This window comes from Tetrao urogallus (genome assembly GCF_951394365.1).
Source record: "Tetrao urogallus genome assembly, chromosome: 1".
Lineage (NCBI taxonomy): Eukaryota > Metazoa > Chordata > Aves > Galliformes > Phasianidae > Tetrao > Tetrao urogallus.
The window spans coordinates 76,235,722-76,256,959 of record NC_136813.1 but is presented as its reverse complement, the minus strand read 5'-3'; the positions used below and the strand labels follow the sequence as shown (position 1 = coordinate 76,256,959).

The following is a 21,238-nucleotide window of genomic DNA, read 5'->3' as shown; positions in this document are numbered from 1 at the left end:
CCTACGTTGTTCAGGTAGCGAGTAATTTGTTGACATGTGTCCCACGAAGTCTGAGCACTGCATTAACGTTGGGCCCATCTTCTCTGACACAACTTGACACTCCAGTCATATGTTAAACTCTGAAGCATCTGTTCCATAATAAACTGTTACACGCTTGCCAACAACCTAAGCACTGCCTTTTGGATGAGTATTGCTAAGTTGCAAGCCATAATTTAATACTCATCTGACATTGATGGTGACCCAATGTTTAATGGAGCTTAATGCTCTTCTGATGCACTGATTAAATTATTGCTCAGTAGTCCAGTTTCATAATCTACAATTTGCAAGGAAGCAAGACAGATATACAGACACTGTCTCCTCTCACATCAGAGAAGCAGCTCACCGGCAGGGAAAGGTCCCTTCATTGAAGTTCTAGGTAAGTACACTATAGTGAATCATTCACCAATATACAGTTTTGCTTAGATGCTTGAAGCCAATTATATTATTGTGAAGAAAAAAAAAAAAAAAAAAAGCAAAACAAAGCAGGAATTATTCCCAAGTGCAAGGGGAAAATATGGGTAAAAGCCTTGACCCACTGTGTGCAATGACTTCATAACATCCTGAGCGCTGTCCAGGAAATTCAGTGCTCTGGCCAACAGGAGTTTCTATTCATTTTCCCCCGCTAGGTTGTTTAACAGTTTGGTCCCTGCTTTGACACAGCTGTGCAAACAATCTCTCAGGGTTTGGCCTGACATTATTGAACTTCATCCCAAAATGTCTCTTCCCGCCTTTCGCGCATAAGGTCAAGAAGGCTAATTTGGACACACAGGATTATAGGCGTTCACAGACAAGCTTAAATATGTAGACCCTAACATTTGTTAAATCATGCTAAGGAAAGAATTGAAAGAATGGTACCAATAAAACTAACAGGTTTCGATTTATATCTAAGACAGTTGGAAGCAGCAGTGCTTTCTAAGCCATCTCAAGAAGGTCTACACCCATCTTCAGGGAAAAAAAAAAAGCATGCTGAATCCCCATATATTTTAAAACAAATATTAGCACTTAAAGAAAAGCAATAAGAATGTTCTCATCCAAAGCGTTCTTGAACATTTACAACTTTCTGAATGTACAGACATTACAAACAACAAAAAAAAAATTCTATCTTCTCAGAAAGCACAACTTTCATCTCCAATAAAACAGATGAACAGCATCAGTGCAAAAGTACTTTTGCAGTACTACTCACTATTATATGATTTTCACAGCTACTAGCAACCCAAAACATAGCACCATCAATAAAGTAACTAAGGACTAACCACATTTCAAATGAATGCTAGAATGACTGCAATACTTACATTACAGGAAGAAAAAAGTCAAAAATCAGAAAATCAGAGTAACATGTCCAAGGTATATGCAACTCAGTTGTTATAGTTCTCAAATTTGGACTTCATCGCTGAGAACATACATGATTTTCATTTCAAGTTTGTGGACATCCTGACAGAAATCAAAGCAGTTCACTCTAGTGTTCTCTGTATCTGTGAGTTTGCATATCTTCTAGGTGATAAAGCTCTAATCCTACAGGAAAGTTGCAGTTACTCGTGTCCATTCACCTGTTAGGACTATTTTAATTAATATGATATTATGGAAACCTTAGATCTGAGTACATGTTTCACATTCTCTGTCAAAAGTTAACATAACTACTTTATAATACTGAAAGAATAAAAGAAGTGTCAGCATTTAGAAATATTACAAAAAAAGTTTTCTCCTTTAAACAAACAATGTTACCCAGTGCAACATGTATGAACACATCCCAAAATAATTCTGAGATTTATACATCCATAAGGCATATTCCTTCTTTTTTCAATCCAGAAATGTTTTAATATTGGCAGAATAACTCAAATTCCATTTTTTTTCTAACCTTAATTTCATTATTTTCCCATGCTACATGTTCGGAAAAAAAGACACAACAAAACAGCACAATTGCCAATGTTTTGAACATGCAATAGCTGGTAATTAAATGTCAAGGAGTTAATCTCTGAACAGAGCTTCAAAATCCAACATGTTACCCACAGAAAGTAGCTCTCAAGCCCAAATCCTGCAGCGAATTCTCAACAGGCGAAGAAGCTCCCAGATGTCTCCCTACGAGGTGCTTGTAATATCTTAAGGCTTCTCAGACCTTCAGACACTTTGCCAAGGACAAACATATTTTTAGGATTCTGCAAGCTGTAAAGCATATCATCCTCCTGCCTTTTTTTTTTTTTTTTCCCCATAATTTTTGTTTTGTCAAGCCCCAAAAATTCTTTTTAGTTCCAGCAATAACCAACATTTTTATTTTGCACCTTACTCTTCAATTTTGCCTTTTGCTGCCTATCACCACAGTTACACTTCAGCCAGGCCCGCAGACATTGTTTTCCCCCTTGCTATACAGAAGAAGCAGCTGAATATTTTCTTCTGCAAACCCACATCTCATCATTCAGCATTCTCTAAATGCTAATAAGAAAATTTACCCCATCAACATGCAGGGAAAGCATAACAAGGTAACGTTTTTCTTGGTAGAGTTTTCACAGTTACTTCTCAAAGAAAATGTCATCCTTCAGCATTTGTAGGAGGCAAAAGGCTGTTTTCATACATCTCAGTTTTTCCCAAGACATTTTAAAGCAGAGTTCATCCCTGGGGCCCACTGTGCAGGCGTGTCTCAGCTCATCCCAACCTCATCACTGCAAGTGGGGGCAACAGCCTTCAATAAAGCACAACAGCAACCTTTTACTCATCCCCAATTCCCCTATGCTAACCCACTGCCGTATCCCAGGCATCACTCTTCCCTAGCAAAGTGGATGCTAGGAGCACCTCACCATACTGCTTCCTGCTGGGAAAGACTTTGATGTGGCTAATCCCAGCGTATATCCAGGAAGGAGTTGCAAGAAGGCAAGTCCCTTTTCTTCTTCCTTTCTCCCAAGGACTCTCCCAATTTCCTTTTCATCTAAGGCACCTCCTCTGACACAGACCTTTCTACGTGTTTGTTGTTAGCAATGCTAGCAGAAATCCCCACCGTCTAAATTCATTGCGAAGACTTCTCCCATCATGGCTTGGAACAGGTCTTTGAGATTTAGAGTAGCAAAGAGAAGGTTATATACCGACTAGTAAAGTTTTACTGATATTTTCCATTCAGAGTTCCACAAAATTACCATTAAAATCTGTGTTTGCATTTGATCTTTTACATAATCTATGCTTTTAGAATATAGTGAAGCAAAAGTTGTTTTTGATTAAATGCCCACTTTGTGCAGGGGAATAAATCTCTATTTAAGAAAAATGTCCTACAATTACAGCCCCCAAAGGAATTAGCTGTTTTATTGTTATTTGGAACATTTTAAATATCCAGCTGTACCTCAGCATTTTGAGGAGTTCTGAGGCTGATAAATTTTCCTTATAATTGAGAGATCTTCTTCCAGTTATTCAGAAGCCTACTCCAAACGGCTTTTTAAACATCTAAGCAGCACTAGCGAAGAAAAAGCAATTCAGTGAATGTGTGGCTGTTACGGAACCAATACTGTGTCACACTTATCATATTAAATGAAATAAAAGACCTTAAGAAAGTGAGAAATCATTAGTTTCAATTTGGTCTAAAATTATTCACCTTTGCAGCAAACACTAAAAATGCCTAAACATTTAGAGGCAATAAGAGAATCTTCCAAACTTCTGATTGACATTTAGGATTATTTCATTTCTATGTCAAGATTTTAAGTATTTAAAAATATTATTTCGTTGGAGATGAAAATGTAGGGTCAATAATCTAAACACTTAAAATGGAAGCAATCCGAGTAAAACATTTAAACAGCTTCTTTTTTTTTTTTTTTTTTTTTTTTACTTAATTACTATTATTTAAACAAGCTTTGCACTAGCATCTACTGCTAATAAGAAACAACGTGGTGATTAAACATTTCATGTTTCTTAACAGCTAATCTTAAGTGCTAATGAGTGTTCAAAATGACAAAAATGTTAGTTGTTGCAAAGTTTCTAGCCACACTGTAAAGCAACTCACACACTTGGCTTTTTGGCTTTGTTGGAGTTGGAGCCAGAGCATTGCCAGGCTGTCCACTGAAGCCCCACGCATACAGCTTTATTTGTCACACAACAGTCATGCAGGATCTCAAAGGTGCTTCAGCCTCTGCCTACACACAGGAAGTCCTCCTGACTGCCTTCTGCTCTGCACAGTCCACACTTGTCAATATTGGCAGCTGGCAACCTAAGAAATCTTATTAAAAGCACAATATCAGCCCCCTCCACCTGGCCTCCTACAGATTAACTCACCTGAAAGAGGTTTCTTTGTTAATGGGAGAGTTTATCGTATGATTGTTCTGAATTGTCGGCCTCTCACATGATGTGCCAGGTAATTTCACCCCTGGTGAGCACATGAATAACCCATTAATGCTTCAGGAATGCATGGGACTACTGTAAGCGATGCCTCAGCCCACAGAGCCAGAATTAACCTGCTGCACATCTGCTAACTGCCCACACATGGAAATGCACAACAACACTGCCTTAGCCCACAACGAGAGCCAGGAAAGAGCTTCTAGCAAAAACATGGCAAATACCAGAAGCATTTTTCATAATATATTACTACCACAAAACAAAGAAAGGGAAATGCTGCATAGTTTATTCAATACATTACATCACTTATCTTTTCCTGTGTTATACTAGATCAACTTCTTTTGCTGGCAGTCTTGACATTTCAGTATCTTCTTTTTTTTTTTGTAAACATAACCGGAAAGACTTAGTCTCAAACTGTATGATGATGGTATTTCAAATTTTCCTTGAGAATGTCATTAAATACCCCTGAAAGCAATACTTTAAAAGCCACAAATTAAATATATATATATATATATATATATATATATATATATATATATATAAAACTCACAAGAATTTCAATATTTACTATGCCTCTATTAGAAATTAGCATTCATCAAGACCCCTTTTGAATTCATTTTAGCACAGATTCACCAAATTATCTATTAGCCTTATCTGTAGGGCACTTTTAAAAATCTTTACAGTCCCATTATGATCTGACTTGTAATTTGTAACCTACTGAGCAGTATGCATTGAAGCCCCATCTGACCTCATAATAAACAGAAAGCAAACCCAGCTCCAATCCACAGTAGCAGAATATATCAGTGCTTTTGTCAAAATGCTGATTCCAAATTCAGGGAGCTTCTGAAATGGATTTTGAGGATGCATTTGTTTATTTCTCTTCAGTATAAATTTGTTTTGTAGTGTCTTGCTTAGCACTGTAACAATGGTAAGCACTGTGCCAGATCAATACAGGCCTATGGTTTAGAGCAGACAGGAGTTTTACACCAAAGGGCTTCCTATTGCTCAAAATCATTTAATCAAATAACCTTTTTAAAATAAAAGCTTGCAGTGCTCTTCTTTTTCTTTCTCAAGCATTTCCTCTCTCTTTCCATGCATGACAAGCTAGAGTACAAGAGTATATTTTGCAGAGCCCAAGACAACAGGTCCCCATCCAGCTCGTTTCCTTCATCAAGCCTCTCCCAAAACATCACATTATGAATTACAAACACTCTCCAATTCTACATTTGGTCAGAAGAATAACAGTGAAGTAGGTGGCAAACTGTAATGGCTTCAAAATGGCTTCAAAAGCTTGCACAATTTTCATTTTGCTACCAGATCTCTCTCTCCAAATCAAAGAATCATGGAATCATAGAACTATGGAATGGCCTGGGTTGAAAAGGACCTTAAAGAGCATCGAGTTTCAACTCCTGCTATGTGCAGGGTCGCCAACCACCAGACCAGGCTGCCCAGAGCCACACCCAGCCTGGTCTTGAATGCCTCCAGGGATGGGGCATCCACAACCTCCTTGGGCAATTTTTCCTGTGTTAAAAACTTCCTCCTAATATCTAATGTAAACTTGGGCTCTTATTAACTTCACCTTGCCTGTCATGCCACTAGCCCATGGTGTCAAAGGGACTCTCTATTTGGGGGTGAAGGTGTCAACTCAAGGTCTTCTCCAGCCCCTCCTTTTGGATAGGCAGGAGATATCAGACTGGGTAGTTGGTTTTCATTTTTAGAAGTGCTACATTCATAAAAAGAACCCAACTGGCTCAACTGCAATAAATGAAATAGGAACCTAATTTGTGAGATTTTAAGGCAGTAAAAATGCCTTTTCTCCTCCTTTTCAGCACACTATGGAATCTACATCAACATGACTACCAAAGAATTTGTCAAGGGACAGCTTGACAGCTGGGACAAATGGTAATGGGGTTGTTAATCCTCAGCTCATGCCACAGCTTTTGGCACAAGAAAAAGACAGGAGGAAAAGCAAGCTACACTTGATTGGTTTAGGAGGTTGCTCCATCTCTACAACCAATCCTGATTTCCAGCTGGGTGAAGTTCTTCAAACCTCCAGATCTCAGAACAGGAATGACAGGCAGCATGGCGGTCTTCAAGTCCCACCTGTACACACTCCAGTCTGTACGGAAGACATGAAAGCGCTGCAACAAGGAGACCACTGGAAAAACATACAAGACTTCACATAATTTGAAAGGCATCAAACAACACTAAGTGCCTAAGAAAGCACAGACAATTCCACCTCTTCACTGCAAAAGATATTTTTTCCTGCCTGGCAGCTTTTAAAGAGGTTGCTATGAAAGGCATACCATGTTTTGTAATGATTTTCTAATTTAAAACACACTCCCAAGCTTAATACATCAAATTAAATGCCCTTCAACTTAGTCCTGCCATAATGCTAAGGCACTTAAACATGAAGAACAAATTGTATATTGTGATGCTAAGCAAGACTAAACATGTTTTGTGTATTAATGATTAACAAGTCTTTGCATTTCCAAATACATAAAATGCTTTAGTGCCTTATTTTCTAAGTTGCACAAGTCCAGGACCAACATCAACAAGAAATTATTCTGTCAAAGAGCAAACATTTTCTGCCTACCAAACAGGATATACAGAGAACAATATAATGCAGTGATTTTAATTAGTTGGGAATATAAAGCTGTTACAAGACAAATTTCTTTCATTAAAAAAAAAAAAAGCAGCCAGTCACTTAGAAGTGAATGCTCTGCCTCTACCTAAAGTAGAGATCACAGAATGCATTTAACCTCCTCTCCCCCTGTAATGAGGGGGACCCGGAGGACCTGCAGTACAGTGGGTGGTAAGCAGCCTCTTTACCTGCTGCTGAAACACTGCTGAAGCCAAAGTGATCCAAACAATACAAAAGGTACAGCAGCACACAGGAAAAGACTCTGTAGTATAATTAAACATTTTCTGTGATTTTGTTGAGACAGGCAAGATAACAGCTTCTTACAAAAGAATTTTTAAGGCCTTCCAATAACAAACACATAAGTTCCAGGTGTTAGCCAAAAATGAAGCATCTAATACCAGGATGCCCATAGCAGTATGCTGCTACTTGGTATAATGCTACTTAATTTCAGCATCAGGTGGTAGAGGTTTTGGTTGCCCTAAAAGCATCCCTAAACTACTAAATAAACATTTTCCTCATTACTTATTTGGTTTTGTTGTTCTGTTATTAATCTAAGTGAAACATTTGGTTATCAAGAAGGCAATTTCTCAGGGTAACATCTCATACTCTATCTCCCAAATCAAAGAGTTTATACACGCAATTTTCAAAAAAGTTTATGAACGTAACTTATAAAATGATTTAAAAATTAACATAAAGCAAAAAAATATTGAGAATTTGTGCGCACAGTACCCCCTTTTTATCCTCTCCACTTAAATCACCCCACTTCCCCCATCATACATACATACTCTGATGTACCGTTACCCCTTTCTACCTTGCTTGAGCTAGAGATGCATCCACAAAAAGCTGTGCCAGTTTCCCTGCTCCCAGAGGCAGCAGAGGACACATCAGAAACAGTGAAGGACAACCCCCTGCCCAGATCATTAGCAGAGGTTACTCTGACTTGAGCCACGGAAAGAATTGCGCACTTGAAAGACAGAAATTAGATGCCTAAATTGAAGTCTGCAGTCATTAAAAAAAATTCTTCTTTATCTTTCAGGGTGTGATTACACAGAGTTTTAGCAGATTAAATTAGCAAGAAGACAGACCCATCCCTGGCTCCAGGTCCTGTTCCAGCTAATGCCACACACACCAGCCAAGATGCTCACATGCAATAGTACTCAAAATATTTAAGAGCACAGGGAAACATATGCTCCATGCTCTTGTTCCCAGAAGTACTAAACAATTCTGCATATAATGAAAAACAAAATATAGAGTCCCAAAAGTGAAGCTAGGAACCCAATTTCAACCCTTGCAGCTAAACAGGGCTCACTGGACTGTAGTTTCTTTTTTTAATGTCCTTTTGGGAACTAAGATTACAAGATACTGTATGAATGTCAGATTATTCCCCCTTAGTTCAAAACAAGTCATTGTTGTGGGATGGGAAATTGTGGTTTCTCAAAAGACAAACATCCCTTTTTGCTTGTTTCATTAAACTGGCAAAAGAAAATGTAATTCAAATTAAGGAAACTCATTTTGAAACAGATCCATTGGAGAAGAACAATTGATATTTATGTGCTGTTGTCACTTTGTGCTCATTACAAGGTCTAATATTTTGCAAGACACATCTTTTAAACCTTACTAAGCTTATTATTTACTATCTCCTGACAAGCATGACTTCATTTCAAGAGCTGGCACACATCCCATTGTGAGAATCTAATCTTTAATAACATATCCTAATTACATATGCACATTTAATACTAAAAACAAAAGCCAAAATTCAAAGCAAAAGAAAAAAACCATTCATTTGTCTAAACAAACCAATTGGATTAGAGTGCACAGAGCAAACTTAAAGTCACGTATGTCACAGCAAAAAAGACATTAAGAGAAGGGGAAAAAAAAAACGATAAAAAAAATAGTACAGCCATTATAGCTGGCCTTATCTGACCTTTCTGAACTCCTAGCTCATTTACTTCCCATCTGCCACATGATGATAACTTTACAGAGAGCATTTAAGAACTCATAAGAAGTTCATTCAAGTCAATTGTTCTGATGGCGTTTATTTACACAAAAGAAGACTGTATTCAAGTAAGGGATCCACATGAATTTATTTCCCTTAGCAATGAGAGCTGATGTGTAATGGGTTTGTGATGTTCCACAAGAACACAAAAATCCAAAAAACTGTGAGCTCAAAATTAAATGATCTCTTGAAACTAAATATCTAATCATAACACTAAAAGGCTCTTTTATATCTATTTACTCATTTTTATAATTACCATAACTGGGAAACCATTTTCTTTCTAGAAAATACAGTCCATGTCATTTTATGTTACTGAGATGCTTTGAATCCAAAAACTTTGAGCTACAAATTATGAACTGCCTAATAATTTCAAAGATTCTATTTATATATATATATATATATATATATATATATATATAATACACACATTATAATTTCCCTTCAGAGGGACACATTAACATTTCCCTTCAGAGATCATGATCTCATTTCAAGTTTTTCAATTTTTCTTGAGATCAATTTTGAATTGAGAGTTTTATCAATACAGAAATATGCAAGAAAAAGCTTCAAGTATTTTAGAACAATGAAAAAGAGGGTAAAGGCTTAACAGTTGCAGTTTTGATTTGTAGGATAAATAGAGCTGTTTTTAAGTCAGTAACCTTCAAAAGATAGACCACGTTACTGAACATACATATAGTAAAGAACAATAATGAAGCAACAAGACAACATTCCTAACTGCTATTTAATTCTACCTGTTAAATAACTAATTTCACGTACATGCAATTGAAGAGCTATGTGCATGCCCATTTTTCCTTTAGATTCACAATGTTGCCACCCTCACCACAGCTTGAAATATATCATCAACTGAAAAACAAGCATCTTCACAGGTAAGGTTTGTTTGCTTATCTATTTTTTAATTTCCTCCTCATCCTGTGAGTATCCAGGCAGTCACATTTGTATTCTGATTTACCTTATTTTCAGTTTGAAGAAAAATGTTCACTTTGCTTGTTTGTTTTTTGAAGCAACTCCATACACTGAAGTTACATTTTCAGTTAATCTGTTATGAACAGAACTAGCATCTCCAAACAGAAGCTTGAGTGCATATACAAAAATCATTCAGGACTCAATATCTTGCAAGCTTGTTCTACAACTCATTGCCACCTAGAGCACAATACCGCACCTTGATTCAAAAAGGAGCACCTCAGGAACACACAAAAAATCCCATGATCTGATACCAGAGCCAGTAACTAATTGTCCAGTCTATTCAGGTTTACTCATTCATATCTCATTAGTAATCATTACCTCCAGTTCATAATTGAATAGTTCACTGTGGCTTAGAAGGAGTGAAGGACAGTGCACAGGATGAAGGAGAAAAAGTAAATGATGCTGAAGTAAGTGACTGAAAACGGTTTTATCGATCAAAAGAGAAAAAAATTTAAAAAATAAAAATTAAAAAAAACAGTGAGTTTCATTTAAACTACCTTTGAAAACTTCCAGGAACTGAAATTACCCTTAACCTTCCACAACAAATTTCATCTTCTATACATCTTCTCAATATTGCATGGTACACAGAGTATATTTTTGCAAGAAAGTGATTTTTTTTTTTGCCTTGCACCAAGCATACTGTTTTTCACAAGACTTTGAGTGGCTGAGCTTGAAAGACAATTTTAAACAACCAGCATTTCTGGTAGAAATACAGATAACAAGTAATACTTCATTAGCTTTGCCACAAATCTCAAGTTGTCTTCTTCAAACCAACATAGTTACCAGGACCACAAATACATTAATTAAAAGGAAATAAATAAATAAACAAACCACTAAGGAAACATGCTAATTGAGAACACAAAAGTCTCACGATTGCATATGCAACATTGTATTTTCTTTAGCTGCCAAGGACCGCTTCATCACTCACAGAGGCATTCAAATGCGCTATGCTAGTAATGTAATTTGCTAAAGCAGACATTTAAAACAATGTTTTAAAGGCTGTAAAATAAGCAGTTGTTAAAAAAAATAGGTGTTGTTTTGTTTTTTGCTCACGCAGAATGCTGTCTTACAGATAGCTCTCTATTTTTCCGATAATAAACAGTACTCCTTCCTTCCTTAAAAGGTTCAGAATGACACTTCCATGGAAATTTCTTACATGCAGTGATTATGATTCCAGGCTGAACCCCTCCCAGATCCACACTCAGTGCATGACAAATTGTTAATGCTACACTGTGCTCTTGGACTCAATTATCAGAACTCCAGAAAAAGGCTTTTGACCACAGACTGCATTAAACAGCTAAGATCCAAAAGGTTTAAAACATACAATGAAATAAAGGCTAAAGTAATGAAGATAACATTTAATTTAAAAGCCCAATACACAGCAATGGAGTTACTGACCACAGATATTTTCAAGAGGACTTAGGGGATGCAACACTCAACACTGTACTAAAAGACATAAAGAGAAACTTAAGAAACAATAAGCCTCCACATTTGAGGTTAAACTAACAGTAAGACCGCAATACTTGAAAAACAGCAATAAACACCTTTCTGAAAAGCAGCAATGACCACTTCATCACAGTGCAATTATAGAAGACTTTAGAAACAAGTACAAGCAGACTACAAAAATAAAAAAACACCCTAACAGGTTTGCTTAAGATTAGGTTGGCTCTAGTAAAACAAGGCCTACCAAAAAGAGCTATGCCTGGAGAAACGGAGACAAACAGTTCATGGTTATGACTACGACTATAAAAGAATAGTAAACAAGTCAGATAGAAGTGCTGTATGTTCAATAAGTGTTTTTGTATTTTTCTTGTTGGTTTTGGTTTTGTTTTGTTTTTTTAATATTTCGTTCTACAATTCATTCACACGTAAATTAGGCAAAGACAAGAATAAAATTTTGATTGCTTTTAAAAGGCTTACACAAGCAGAACAAGCGTATATTCACAGTAGTCAACTGTATTCAACCCAAGTCAGTTTTTCAGAGAAAAACTTTCACATTGCTTTCAATAGAACCCTGCACAATTTCTTGATAAGCTAAAAGAAAATGAGGACATGGAGCCTTGCAAATCTTACAAAACCCAGTCAAAACAACAGCTATGCAAAAGCACCCAGCAAAACTACAGTGCAATTAACGAAGTAAAGAAGGCACACATCAGCCATGAATATCAATGAGGGGAATTCAGTTACAAAGATTTTAATTATTAAAATGAAATGCTATTAGGGCACCAGGTTTAACTTCCCCACCCTAATGAATAATGCCAGTTACTGGCTTTATTGTAATGCCTAAGTTTTCAAAAATTGCATTATTAATGGCAATAATGCTGTGGCAGTGCCACTGTGCCAGTGGTCTTCAGCAACCACACCTGGTTAAGACTTCAGATTCAGATCTCAGTAAAGAGACTAAACACCCCTGGCATCTCCAGGAATGGTTTCAGCGTTGACTCAGAGGAAAAAATGCCACGAAGTGAATTAGTCAGCACAGAAATGTCCCACCTATATTTACCTGGCCTCATTGTGCAGAGGAAGATTTTCTTCACCTTTCTACTGACGTGAAGATTATCAGGAGAGAAAGGTAAAAGAAGGGAGACCAGGGAAGAAAGTGTATATTTAGAATAGGTCATTTATAGTTGTAGCTATTGGCAACTGGTGGAACTGGCCAAACTAAAAATAAATTCTATAATAAATATGTTTTTGTTAAACTGTAAACTTCTGTAAGGCCAACAGTCATCCTCTGTGAGAATTAAGAGTCTTTTAGAGGTGACCTAGGCTCTACACCTGGCTATGCCCATCCTGCTCCATAGAGGAGAGCGAAGGAAGAGGTCCCAGCAGCATCCTTACTCATACACACCTTTAGTTTCCACCCCAACACTCCTACAGATCATTTTCACCAGCGCACACAGCATGATTTTGTTCCACCAGAGGTACTGGTCCAAGGTACTAGGCATGAACCAGTCAGCACCACCCAGCAGACAGACCTGCACCTTTTTTGTAGGGCTTTTTTTTTTTTTTTTTTTTTCCCTTTCTTCCAGATGTACTCTAGAATTCATTAGAACCTGTCAGCTTGGTATTTCATGTTATCTGAAAATGGCTCACATGCTTGCACAGTTCAGCCAGACCTCCACTAATGACCCAGACAGCACATATTCTAATGTTATCCATCCTGGCTTTGCCAGTTGAAAATACAGGGTCCAATGTGTTACAGTCCAGATACCAGTAAAGCCCTACTAGTAGAATCTCCACAGCATTAGCAATCTAAAATTTAGCATTAGCAAGAGAAAGACCTTATTCCACTCAAAACAATGGATGTTTGAAGCTGATGACTTAAACTATTTATTTTAAAAAGGGTACTTGAACCTTTAATTTAACTCTCATCAAGTTGTTTTTTTCTTTTTCTCTCTCCTTCTCAATATAAGAAGTATAATACAAAAATGCAGCACTTTGTATCCTACTGTATTAAAATAATACACTTCAGTTGAATACAGCTTAATTACGGCTTAACTCTAGTAAACTCATATATTAATTAACAGTTTACTTGGAAATTCCTACCATATGGCACTGCAGCAGATGTTCATCATGTAAGGCCAAACACTTTGAAATTACTGTTCTAGACACTTCATCTGAGGTACCAAGTGCCCTAAATTTCTACCTAAGAAAAAAAAAGCCGATAAACAGGAAATGCCAGATACCTTACGTGCTTATGCCCACTGCTGTTTTCTCAAAGATGACATAATTTGGCAGATAAGTAGAACATAAAAGGCTAGGTATTCAAGATCACAGCGTTTTTAAATGACTTGATGTAGACATTGCTGAATTCCTTCTATATTAAGAGAGATTCCTTGCACTGGAAAAAAATACCTTCATTCACCAGACATCTCCTAATTCCCATATAAGGTGAGGAAGGAATGTATATAATAACAATGCTCATCTTGGGCACCACAAATTGATGGATATGTGTCCTCCAACACTTCATCCCTCACTTGCAGGAACGTTGTTGAAAACAGCAGATTTTTGGTTCAGGACAGTCAACTATTCTAAATTTAAGAACAAGTATCTTGTTAGATCCAACTCTTCCACAAGGTGAAACTGAATACCCTGCACACATGGTAGTTGCTTTCCTCTGTATTTTGACTATAACATGGGCCTAATATTAATCCTCTAAATTTTTTCTTCTCAAAAAAATACAACTGATCTCTCCCTCCGTACTTATAAAAAGAAAAAAAAAGAAAAAAAAAAAAAAAAGAGAGAAATGTAGATGCCTTTGAAAAGCTGAAAGACGAGAATGAAGAAAATGTATTTTTTGCCATTCCATGACAGAGACCTTCCAGAACTGCAATTTTTCAGTAAGATATCTGGGAATCCTTATTCAATAGCATTTGTCTTGATAACTGGTCAGCTCCTAAGCTAAAATTTTAAAGATTTCATTAAACAAATTATTTAAGTAATAAGTGCAAGAGTAGTACAATTTTGCTTTTTTGGATCTAGAAATCTAAATTTATCTCGCAATGGGTACTTGTTACAGCAGATCACTACTATGGTTATCCTATAATTTAATTAGGAAATAATGACCTCTTGAAAAAGAAACAACAGCCACATAAAATAAGAGCCCAAGGAACTATGTTCCTCTTTCTACTAGTTGCATACTTCTAAACACTAGCCCACCCACAAAGAAAACAGCCTTGTGCTATTCCTTTGGAAATCAGTAACACATACTACTTGGCCCTTACAAAATGCAGTACCATCAAATGCTGCAGTAAGTTACTGAGATTAAAGTTTAGCAGCCCTTCTGAGAATCAGTCAGGAAGGCTAGACCATTTGCCAATTGAGTTTTAGAAAATAAAACTGCCTCTTTTATAATTATTGGAGCACTAGAAGGCAACTACTTGCAATGATTCTAAAAATACAAATGTATACATATTTAAAAATTCTCATCTGACAAATGATCTGGTTTATATCACTGCCTTGCAAAATTCTTGACAATGATTAACAAATTGCTTGGTTTAATACAACAGCGTGCAAATGAATCTGAGTAAGATAAGAATACAGAACTTCAATGAACTTTTGCAGAAAAAAAAAACCACAACACTTGAGAAAACATATTGTGAGGCCATATTTAAACTAACAGATGTTTCAGAAACAGAACAATATGTTCAAGCAAAATAAAGGTGTAAAGGGGCAGTGCTGAAAGAGCTTCCCAGCTTGCACATTAATTCTGTCAATGAGTGAAATCTCCTAATTTAGGAAAGTTCAATCCCAAAAAGATCATTAATTTAGAAATGAATGTTCATTTTATGCTTAAAATTTGACTGTTTGAATTGTTTGCAGAGTGGCTGCTTATGTAACAATGCCTTTGCTATGGCAACACCAGGGCCGTCAGGCATTGTTACACAGGAGTTTCAGTTTTATTTTCTGGTGATAAATGATGGCAGGAGAGGTTTACTAATCATGAATATGCTTTAAAGCATATCACCACAACGGTGGCCACTGATGCTATTAAAATTCCTAATGTCATAAGGACAAGAAAAAAGAAATTCACAGAGAAGAATAAACAAGTGAAAGAGAGAGATCTTTCAGTGGCGCCTTCACTACAGTTTTAAAACAAGTGTCATTAAAACTGAAGTTTGGAATAGCACAGTTTGACTCACGATGGGGACAACCTTTCTTCATACAAACTCCCCTCTCCTCCTTTCAGCAAGGATCCAAAATCCTCTTAGTGAAATTATTATTTTTATGAATGGATTAACTACCTTTAAATTAGCAAGTTCAGGATTTCATCATAATTAAGCTCCAACTGTGGTACCACTTTGTCTTTTTCTACAGCTTTTCCACAGGTTTTCTTGCTAGGCATTACAGTAAAACTCATAGCTACATTTAATAGCATTTAATAGCATTGCTTCAGAGCTGATGGACAACTGTATGTATCCTCTGATACCGTAGAATTTTGGTTTGCTTTTCTTGGGAGGAAAAAAAAAATGCTGTTTTAATGCTAACAAAATGTTAAACACCTGATCTATTTTACATACGGTGTATGTATGTAAAATGTAACATGACTTTTCAAGTTGATGACTCTTCTGCAGCTTATCAGTCATCTACCACAATCCTTACAATGAATTTAAGTTTTAGAAAGCATGTATTTTTCATATTCTTAGATTTCCATCTTTTGTTTCTCTGGGAGCATTTAGCAATACACATTATTTCTAAAATATTTGTTAAGTTATATTTGTTAATTGTTGTTGCTCAAAAGCAACAACAAGTAGTATAAAAAAGTACCTTTAACTCAACACAGCAAAGAAAACTGAAGAGGATAAAATCGAAAGCTCAAAATGAGGGCACATAACATACATGCAAGCACACCACCTCTTTACCATGAGGCAGATGCTCATAAGATATTTGCAGTGTCACAGTCAATCCTACACTTCAGAAAAAGCTTTCTCCTAACCTCTGTCCATAATAATCTTCTTTAGCAAAAGCCAAGGCAAAAAATGAACTTCTCAAGTAGGTCTGACAGTAACTCTGTGGTCATTCTTATTGTTTATGAAGTCTAAATCCCAGTGCTGCGAAAGGTAAGGTGCCTTCACTGATGAGCAGGCTCATAGTTTAGAGACTACAGAACAACCTGGGATATTGCCACAGAAGTCCTAGGGCTATGCACACGCAGTAAAAGGGTCCCCAGAGCAAGATTTTAATTATTATTAAGTGTTACAGTCTTGGTTTCAGAGCATTTTTCACAAACCCTTGCATTTTCTTGAAGCACAAACAGTTCCCGTTACACCTACTGGCACACAGCTGTCAGCAGCCCCTGATGACTTTGTGCAAATGCACTGCTGAAAATGGGAATCTCTGCACACGAAGAGCAAAGAGAAACTCTGTTCTTAAATCCATGTAACATTAACTTACCCAAAGGAGAAACTTTCACACTCTGCTTTCTCTTTGCTAGCACATTCACACCAGCCTCTCTCTTCCACTAGTCCTAAATATTTACATCCTTCTAAATGCTGGTACAGTACACTTTATGTAGGTAAAAAGACCACATTCTTTAGCTTTAAAAGCTTTTAAAGTATCTCCATGCTTCAAAATTCAGCTTGATTAGTATTACTACCATTACAACAATTTAAGCTGTATGAGCTTAGTACAAGCTCTATAAGCTGTCATTTACCAAAAAAAAAAAAAAAAAAAAAAAAAAAAAAGTATATATTTAATCTTTTTTACATAAGGTAATTTTAATTTTTCCAGATGGGTTGCCTTTTTGAACACATTTCCCACTGCAAAAATGGTGCTGAATTAAAACTAGAATATTGTTAAAAGCAGCAAGCCCTTAAACGACAGCTATTAGAAATAACCTGGAACAAAAGAAGGAAAATTACAAGACCCAGTTAAAAATCTCCTGGTGGCTGGAAGGTAATTGAGTGCCTTGTCTTTGAGTTTGCTCAGAGCCCTAGCAATCCAAAGCACATCTGACAAGCTCCCTTCACAACTCAGTGAAAGCCATGATGCTCAATGACGCCCGCCCATACAACATGCCAACATCTTGCAACGCTGGAGTGGAATCCACATATGTCCTCAAAAGGAGAGGCAGAGGAGTTGATTGACACAGTTTCAGCTCACTGATCCATGCAGGGCCTTTAAAATTAGTACTAAATATATGAAAAGTGAAATAACACGCAGTTTGAATCAATTTAAATATTCATCTTATCCTGCACATCCAATATGCCATCCTGTGGGAGAGATGAGCTAATCCATCTGCTCTTTTTCCAGCTCCGTGACAGTCAATTCAGTGCTGGTGAGTTCACTTCAAAACAGACAAGAACTCATCTGCTGACACAGGCTCCCATTTTCAATTGCAAAGCTTTAATTGGTTAACATCACCTGGTTCACACAATTGGATCCACAACACCTTACTGTACACATTTTCACAAGGCAAAATTTAGACAGCGGTTTACTCGCACACATAACCAGTTCCATGCCCAACTCCACCTATGAGCAGTGCTACGCCCAAGGAGCAGTAAGAACTTCCCAGTCCTACTGTGGATGTTAAGAAATTAAAAACTGAAAGCACACTGGGGAGGCTGCATTAATTTGGTGAACACCCACCGCCTTGAGCCCAGTCCCCATGCAGCCATCTGGCAAAGAGTCGGCACTTTTATGTAACGCTTCGGGGCTGGAATACTTTCTTTGTCTTCATTTTTCACATCCTTAATGCTAGGCCCAATGCTTTATCATGCTCTGAACAAAATGCTACTGATGTCACGGCTCTTTTGCCTAAATAAAGAATTCCAGACAGGGAATTTATTGCAAACGTTCAGGTCATACCAGTAAGACCATCACAGAAACACTGAGAGCAATAAAATCCAAAGTGTTTCATTTCCCCTTGCTTTCAGATAACTGTAAACAATGTTAAACAGTAGGATTTTCCTTTTGCAGGAAAGATTGTGCTTTGAACACTGAAATCTGTTTTGAAGAATACTCTTTACAGAAGTGCTTTTAGCAAGCGTATTACATAACAGGGCACTTATTCAAAGAAAGAGGTTAAAACCAAGTTCAGCATTTGTAATTCGTTAAAATAACCCCAGTAACTCAGCCTAATATTCCCGTGTCATGGAGCTGAAGGTAATTTCTGCAGACCAAAATTAAGTGCTATTAATGCAGAGACCACTAATGCACTCACCCCGAAGTTCTCTTGAGAAAGATGCGTTCATTCCCATTTTTAGGCATATACCTGCTTAGGTACCTCTCCAAATAACCAATACAAGCTATTTTTGCGACATTCTGGACTGTGTTTCTCAGAAACTACGCACTTAACACAATTAAAGAATGTCTTTTCACCTGGATTCCAGCAACTGTGTTCAAACGATAAGTCAGGAAAACAAAGTTGCTGCAGCCCTTCCCCACTGCTGTCCTTCCCTCAGCTTTGCCAGGCAGAGTGACCTGCACACAGCTGCCAGTCCTACTTGTTTCTACGTCTGAAACTACCTCAGGTGTGTGGGTGGATTCTCTCACACAGCTCTCACCAGAGGCAGGTAGGTTACCTCTGTGCACATCATTCTAGATGAAGTGTCATCAGCTCTGCAGAATACAAAACAAAGAAGTGGAAGCTTGAAGCAATGTAAGTTTGTTTGCTCAGTAAAAATGGAAGTATTTCAAAAAACAAATGAGCATTTGCACCAAAATAAACAGTTTGAACATTTAAAGGCAAGCTTCATAACCCAAACAGTAGGCGTGATTGCAGTAACTTTTTTCCCCACTTTTTTTCCCTGTAAAGTCCACCTAATTCTTTTCCTAGCAGACCTACAGCCCCACGAGTCGCTTCCAGGCTTCTCACTCCGAACCCTCCTCCAGCTGCACTATTTTCAATATTGGATTTCATGTAGTCAGCCTGTTGGTTTTAAATAACTAATTCTACACTGAAGCAATACAGACACATAACATGGCATGCACTTCACCTGTCACTTACAAGAAGTATGTGATGTATTACAATTTTGCAGTGTTTGAAAAACGGGATCTCTGAAGCTCATCCGTGGTTTTGGGCTTCTTTGTTTGTTTCTTTGCATTTTCAACACATTAGGAAGGTATCTCAGACACTGCTCTGAAAAAACCCCAACATGAGCTTTTTTAGAAGTAAAAAAAACATTGCAAGCCAAATGACTGCAATGAAACATTCCGGGATTGAAATGGACTTGCATTTAGTGCTGCTCACCTGCAGCTCCTTCAAGTTGCCAGTTATGTTTGCTAATTCCTTAGAATACGAAGTATTACGTTATTCAGCTTTTAAAATTCTATGGATTGCAAAAAGCTATGTACATTACTGACCACAATTATAACTCGACAGCTATAAACGCCAGCATGGAGAACATATGCTATATGCCTGAAATTTTAAGGATGATGGAACTGTCACATTAGTAGCATGCAGAACGCTATAAGGAACTCCCACAATGTAGCAGTTGTTCGAAAGTTGTACCCATCCGGTCATTCTATCTTTATTAAAAGATATATAATATCAGAGAGTGATTTATTCAAAACACAGCTGCAGACTAAGTTAAAGGTAAAAAGAAAAGGGAGAAAAAAAACATTTTTTTTTTAAATTGGAGTTTTAAAGCCAAGCCAGTATATGAAGAATAAGAGAGAAGCCTTTCCAGAAAGTCCAAGTTTTATTATCAATAGACTATACGTGGGGAAGAGAGAAGGTGACAGGTGAGGGAGCGGGAACAGGCAGAGGAGCCGTGCAAATAAATGGCAGCCCAACAAATGGCCGTACATCGCACCCGGCTTAACGCCAGCGGCGCGTCCCTCCGTGCCGACTCCAGGGGCTGCGCACTGCGGGAACGAAGCTCGGGCCGGGGGCCGCTCAAGCGGCGGGGGCCGCTCCCCGAACGCAGATCGCTGGTTGCCGCCAGGCAAGGCACCGGGTGCCCTCCCCCGGGTCCAACTTTTATTTCGAGACTCCGCTGAGAACTGCCTGCCGCGCCCCATGCCTGAATCCCCCCGGGCACGGCCCCCTCTCGCCCCTCCGGAGCTGCGGCCGTCGGGGGTCGCCGGCCGCTCCCACCCCCAAGCCCCGAGGCTGCCCGGAGTCCCCTCAGATGGCGAAGACTCGACAGCCGCTCCCTTCCTTTCCCAACCCCTGCCCAAAACCACGGGGGGAGTCGGCTAGGAGCACCTGCAGGGATGAGGACGAGGACTGGGAGGACGCGGGGCGCGCCGCTCACCTTTCATCCAGTCGACGACCTGGCTCGGCGACCACTTACTGACGGGCTCCATAATGAGGGCCATGGGGGCTCGGCGGCGCGGGGCTCGAGAGGCCGCCGCTCTTCGGGTGAGGGGCGAGGCTGTGCGCAGCTTCGGGAGCGTTCTGCCCTCAGACGGGGCCGTTCCTCTACCCGAAGGAGCCAAAATCCCCGCTAAAGCCCCGCTTGCCTCCGCTCCGCTCCGCTCGCTCGCCGCCTCTGTTCCTCTCTAGGGATTTCAGTTCATGTTGCCGGCTCGGCGGCAGGGGGAGGAGGAGGAGGAGGAGGAAAAAGGAGGGGGAGGAGGCGGTGGCACGCTCCGACGCCTCCCGCCCCCGCGGCCCCGAGGGCGGCTCCCAGCCCTGGCGAGGGCTCTGCTGCCGGGCAGCGGAGCGGGGAGCGGCGGGGTTGAGGCTGCGTCCACCGGGTCTCTGAGGCCGCGGTTCCCGTGCGCGGGGTCTTTTTCTCCTGGCGGAAATGACGAGGTGGCTCCCGTCACCCGAAAATATCTCCCAGAGAGATGGGAAGCGGCACCCGAAGGCCGCCCGGGGCTGG

The 21,238-nt window shown here is 38.8% G+C and overlaps 1 protein-coding gene across 4 annotated transcripts in view; it reads right to left on the bottom strand.

Moving 5' to 3' along the window:
* The window catches only part of CNKSR2 (connector enhancer of kinase suppressor of Ras 2), a gene marked incomplete at both ends in the record, with an annotated part of 204,118 nt that extends 183,389 nt beyond the window's left edge, over positions 1-20,729 (bottom strand). For all 4 annotated transcript variants that reach the window (XM_079536249.1, XM_079536250.1, XM_079536251.1 and 1 more), the window contains one exon: positions 20,666-20,729. In XM_079536249.1, the coding sequence (XP_079392375.1) occupies positions 20,666-20,729 (64 nt within the window). The remainder of the gene's footprint in view (positions 1-20,665) is intronic.
* Positions 20,730-21,238: the final 509 nt, after the last annotated feature.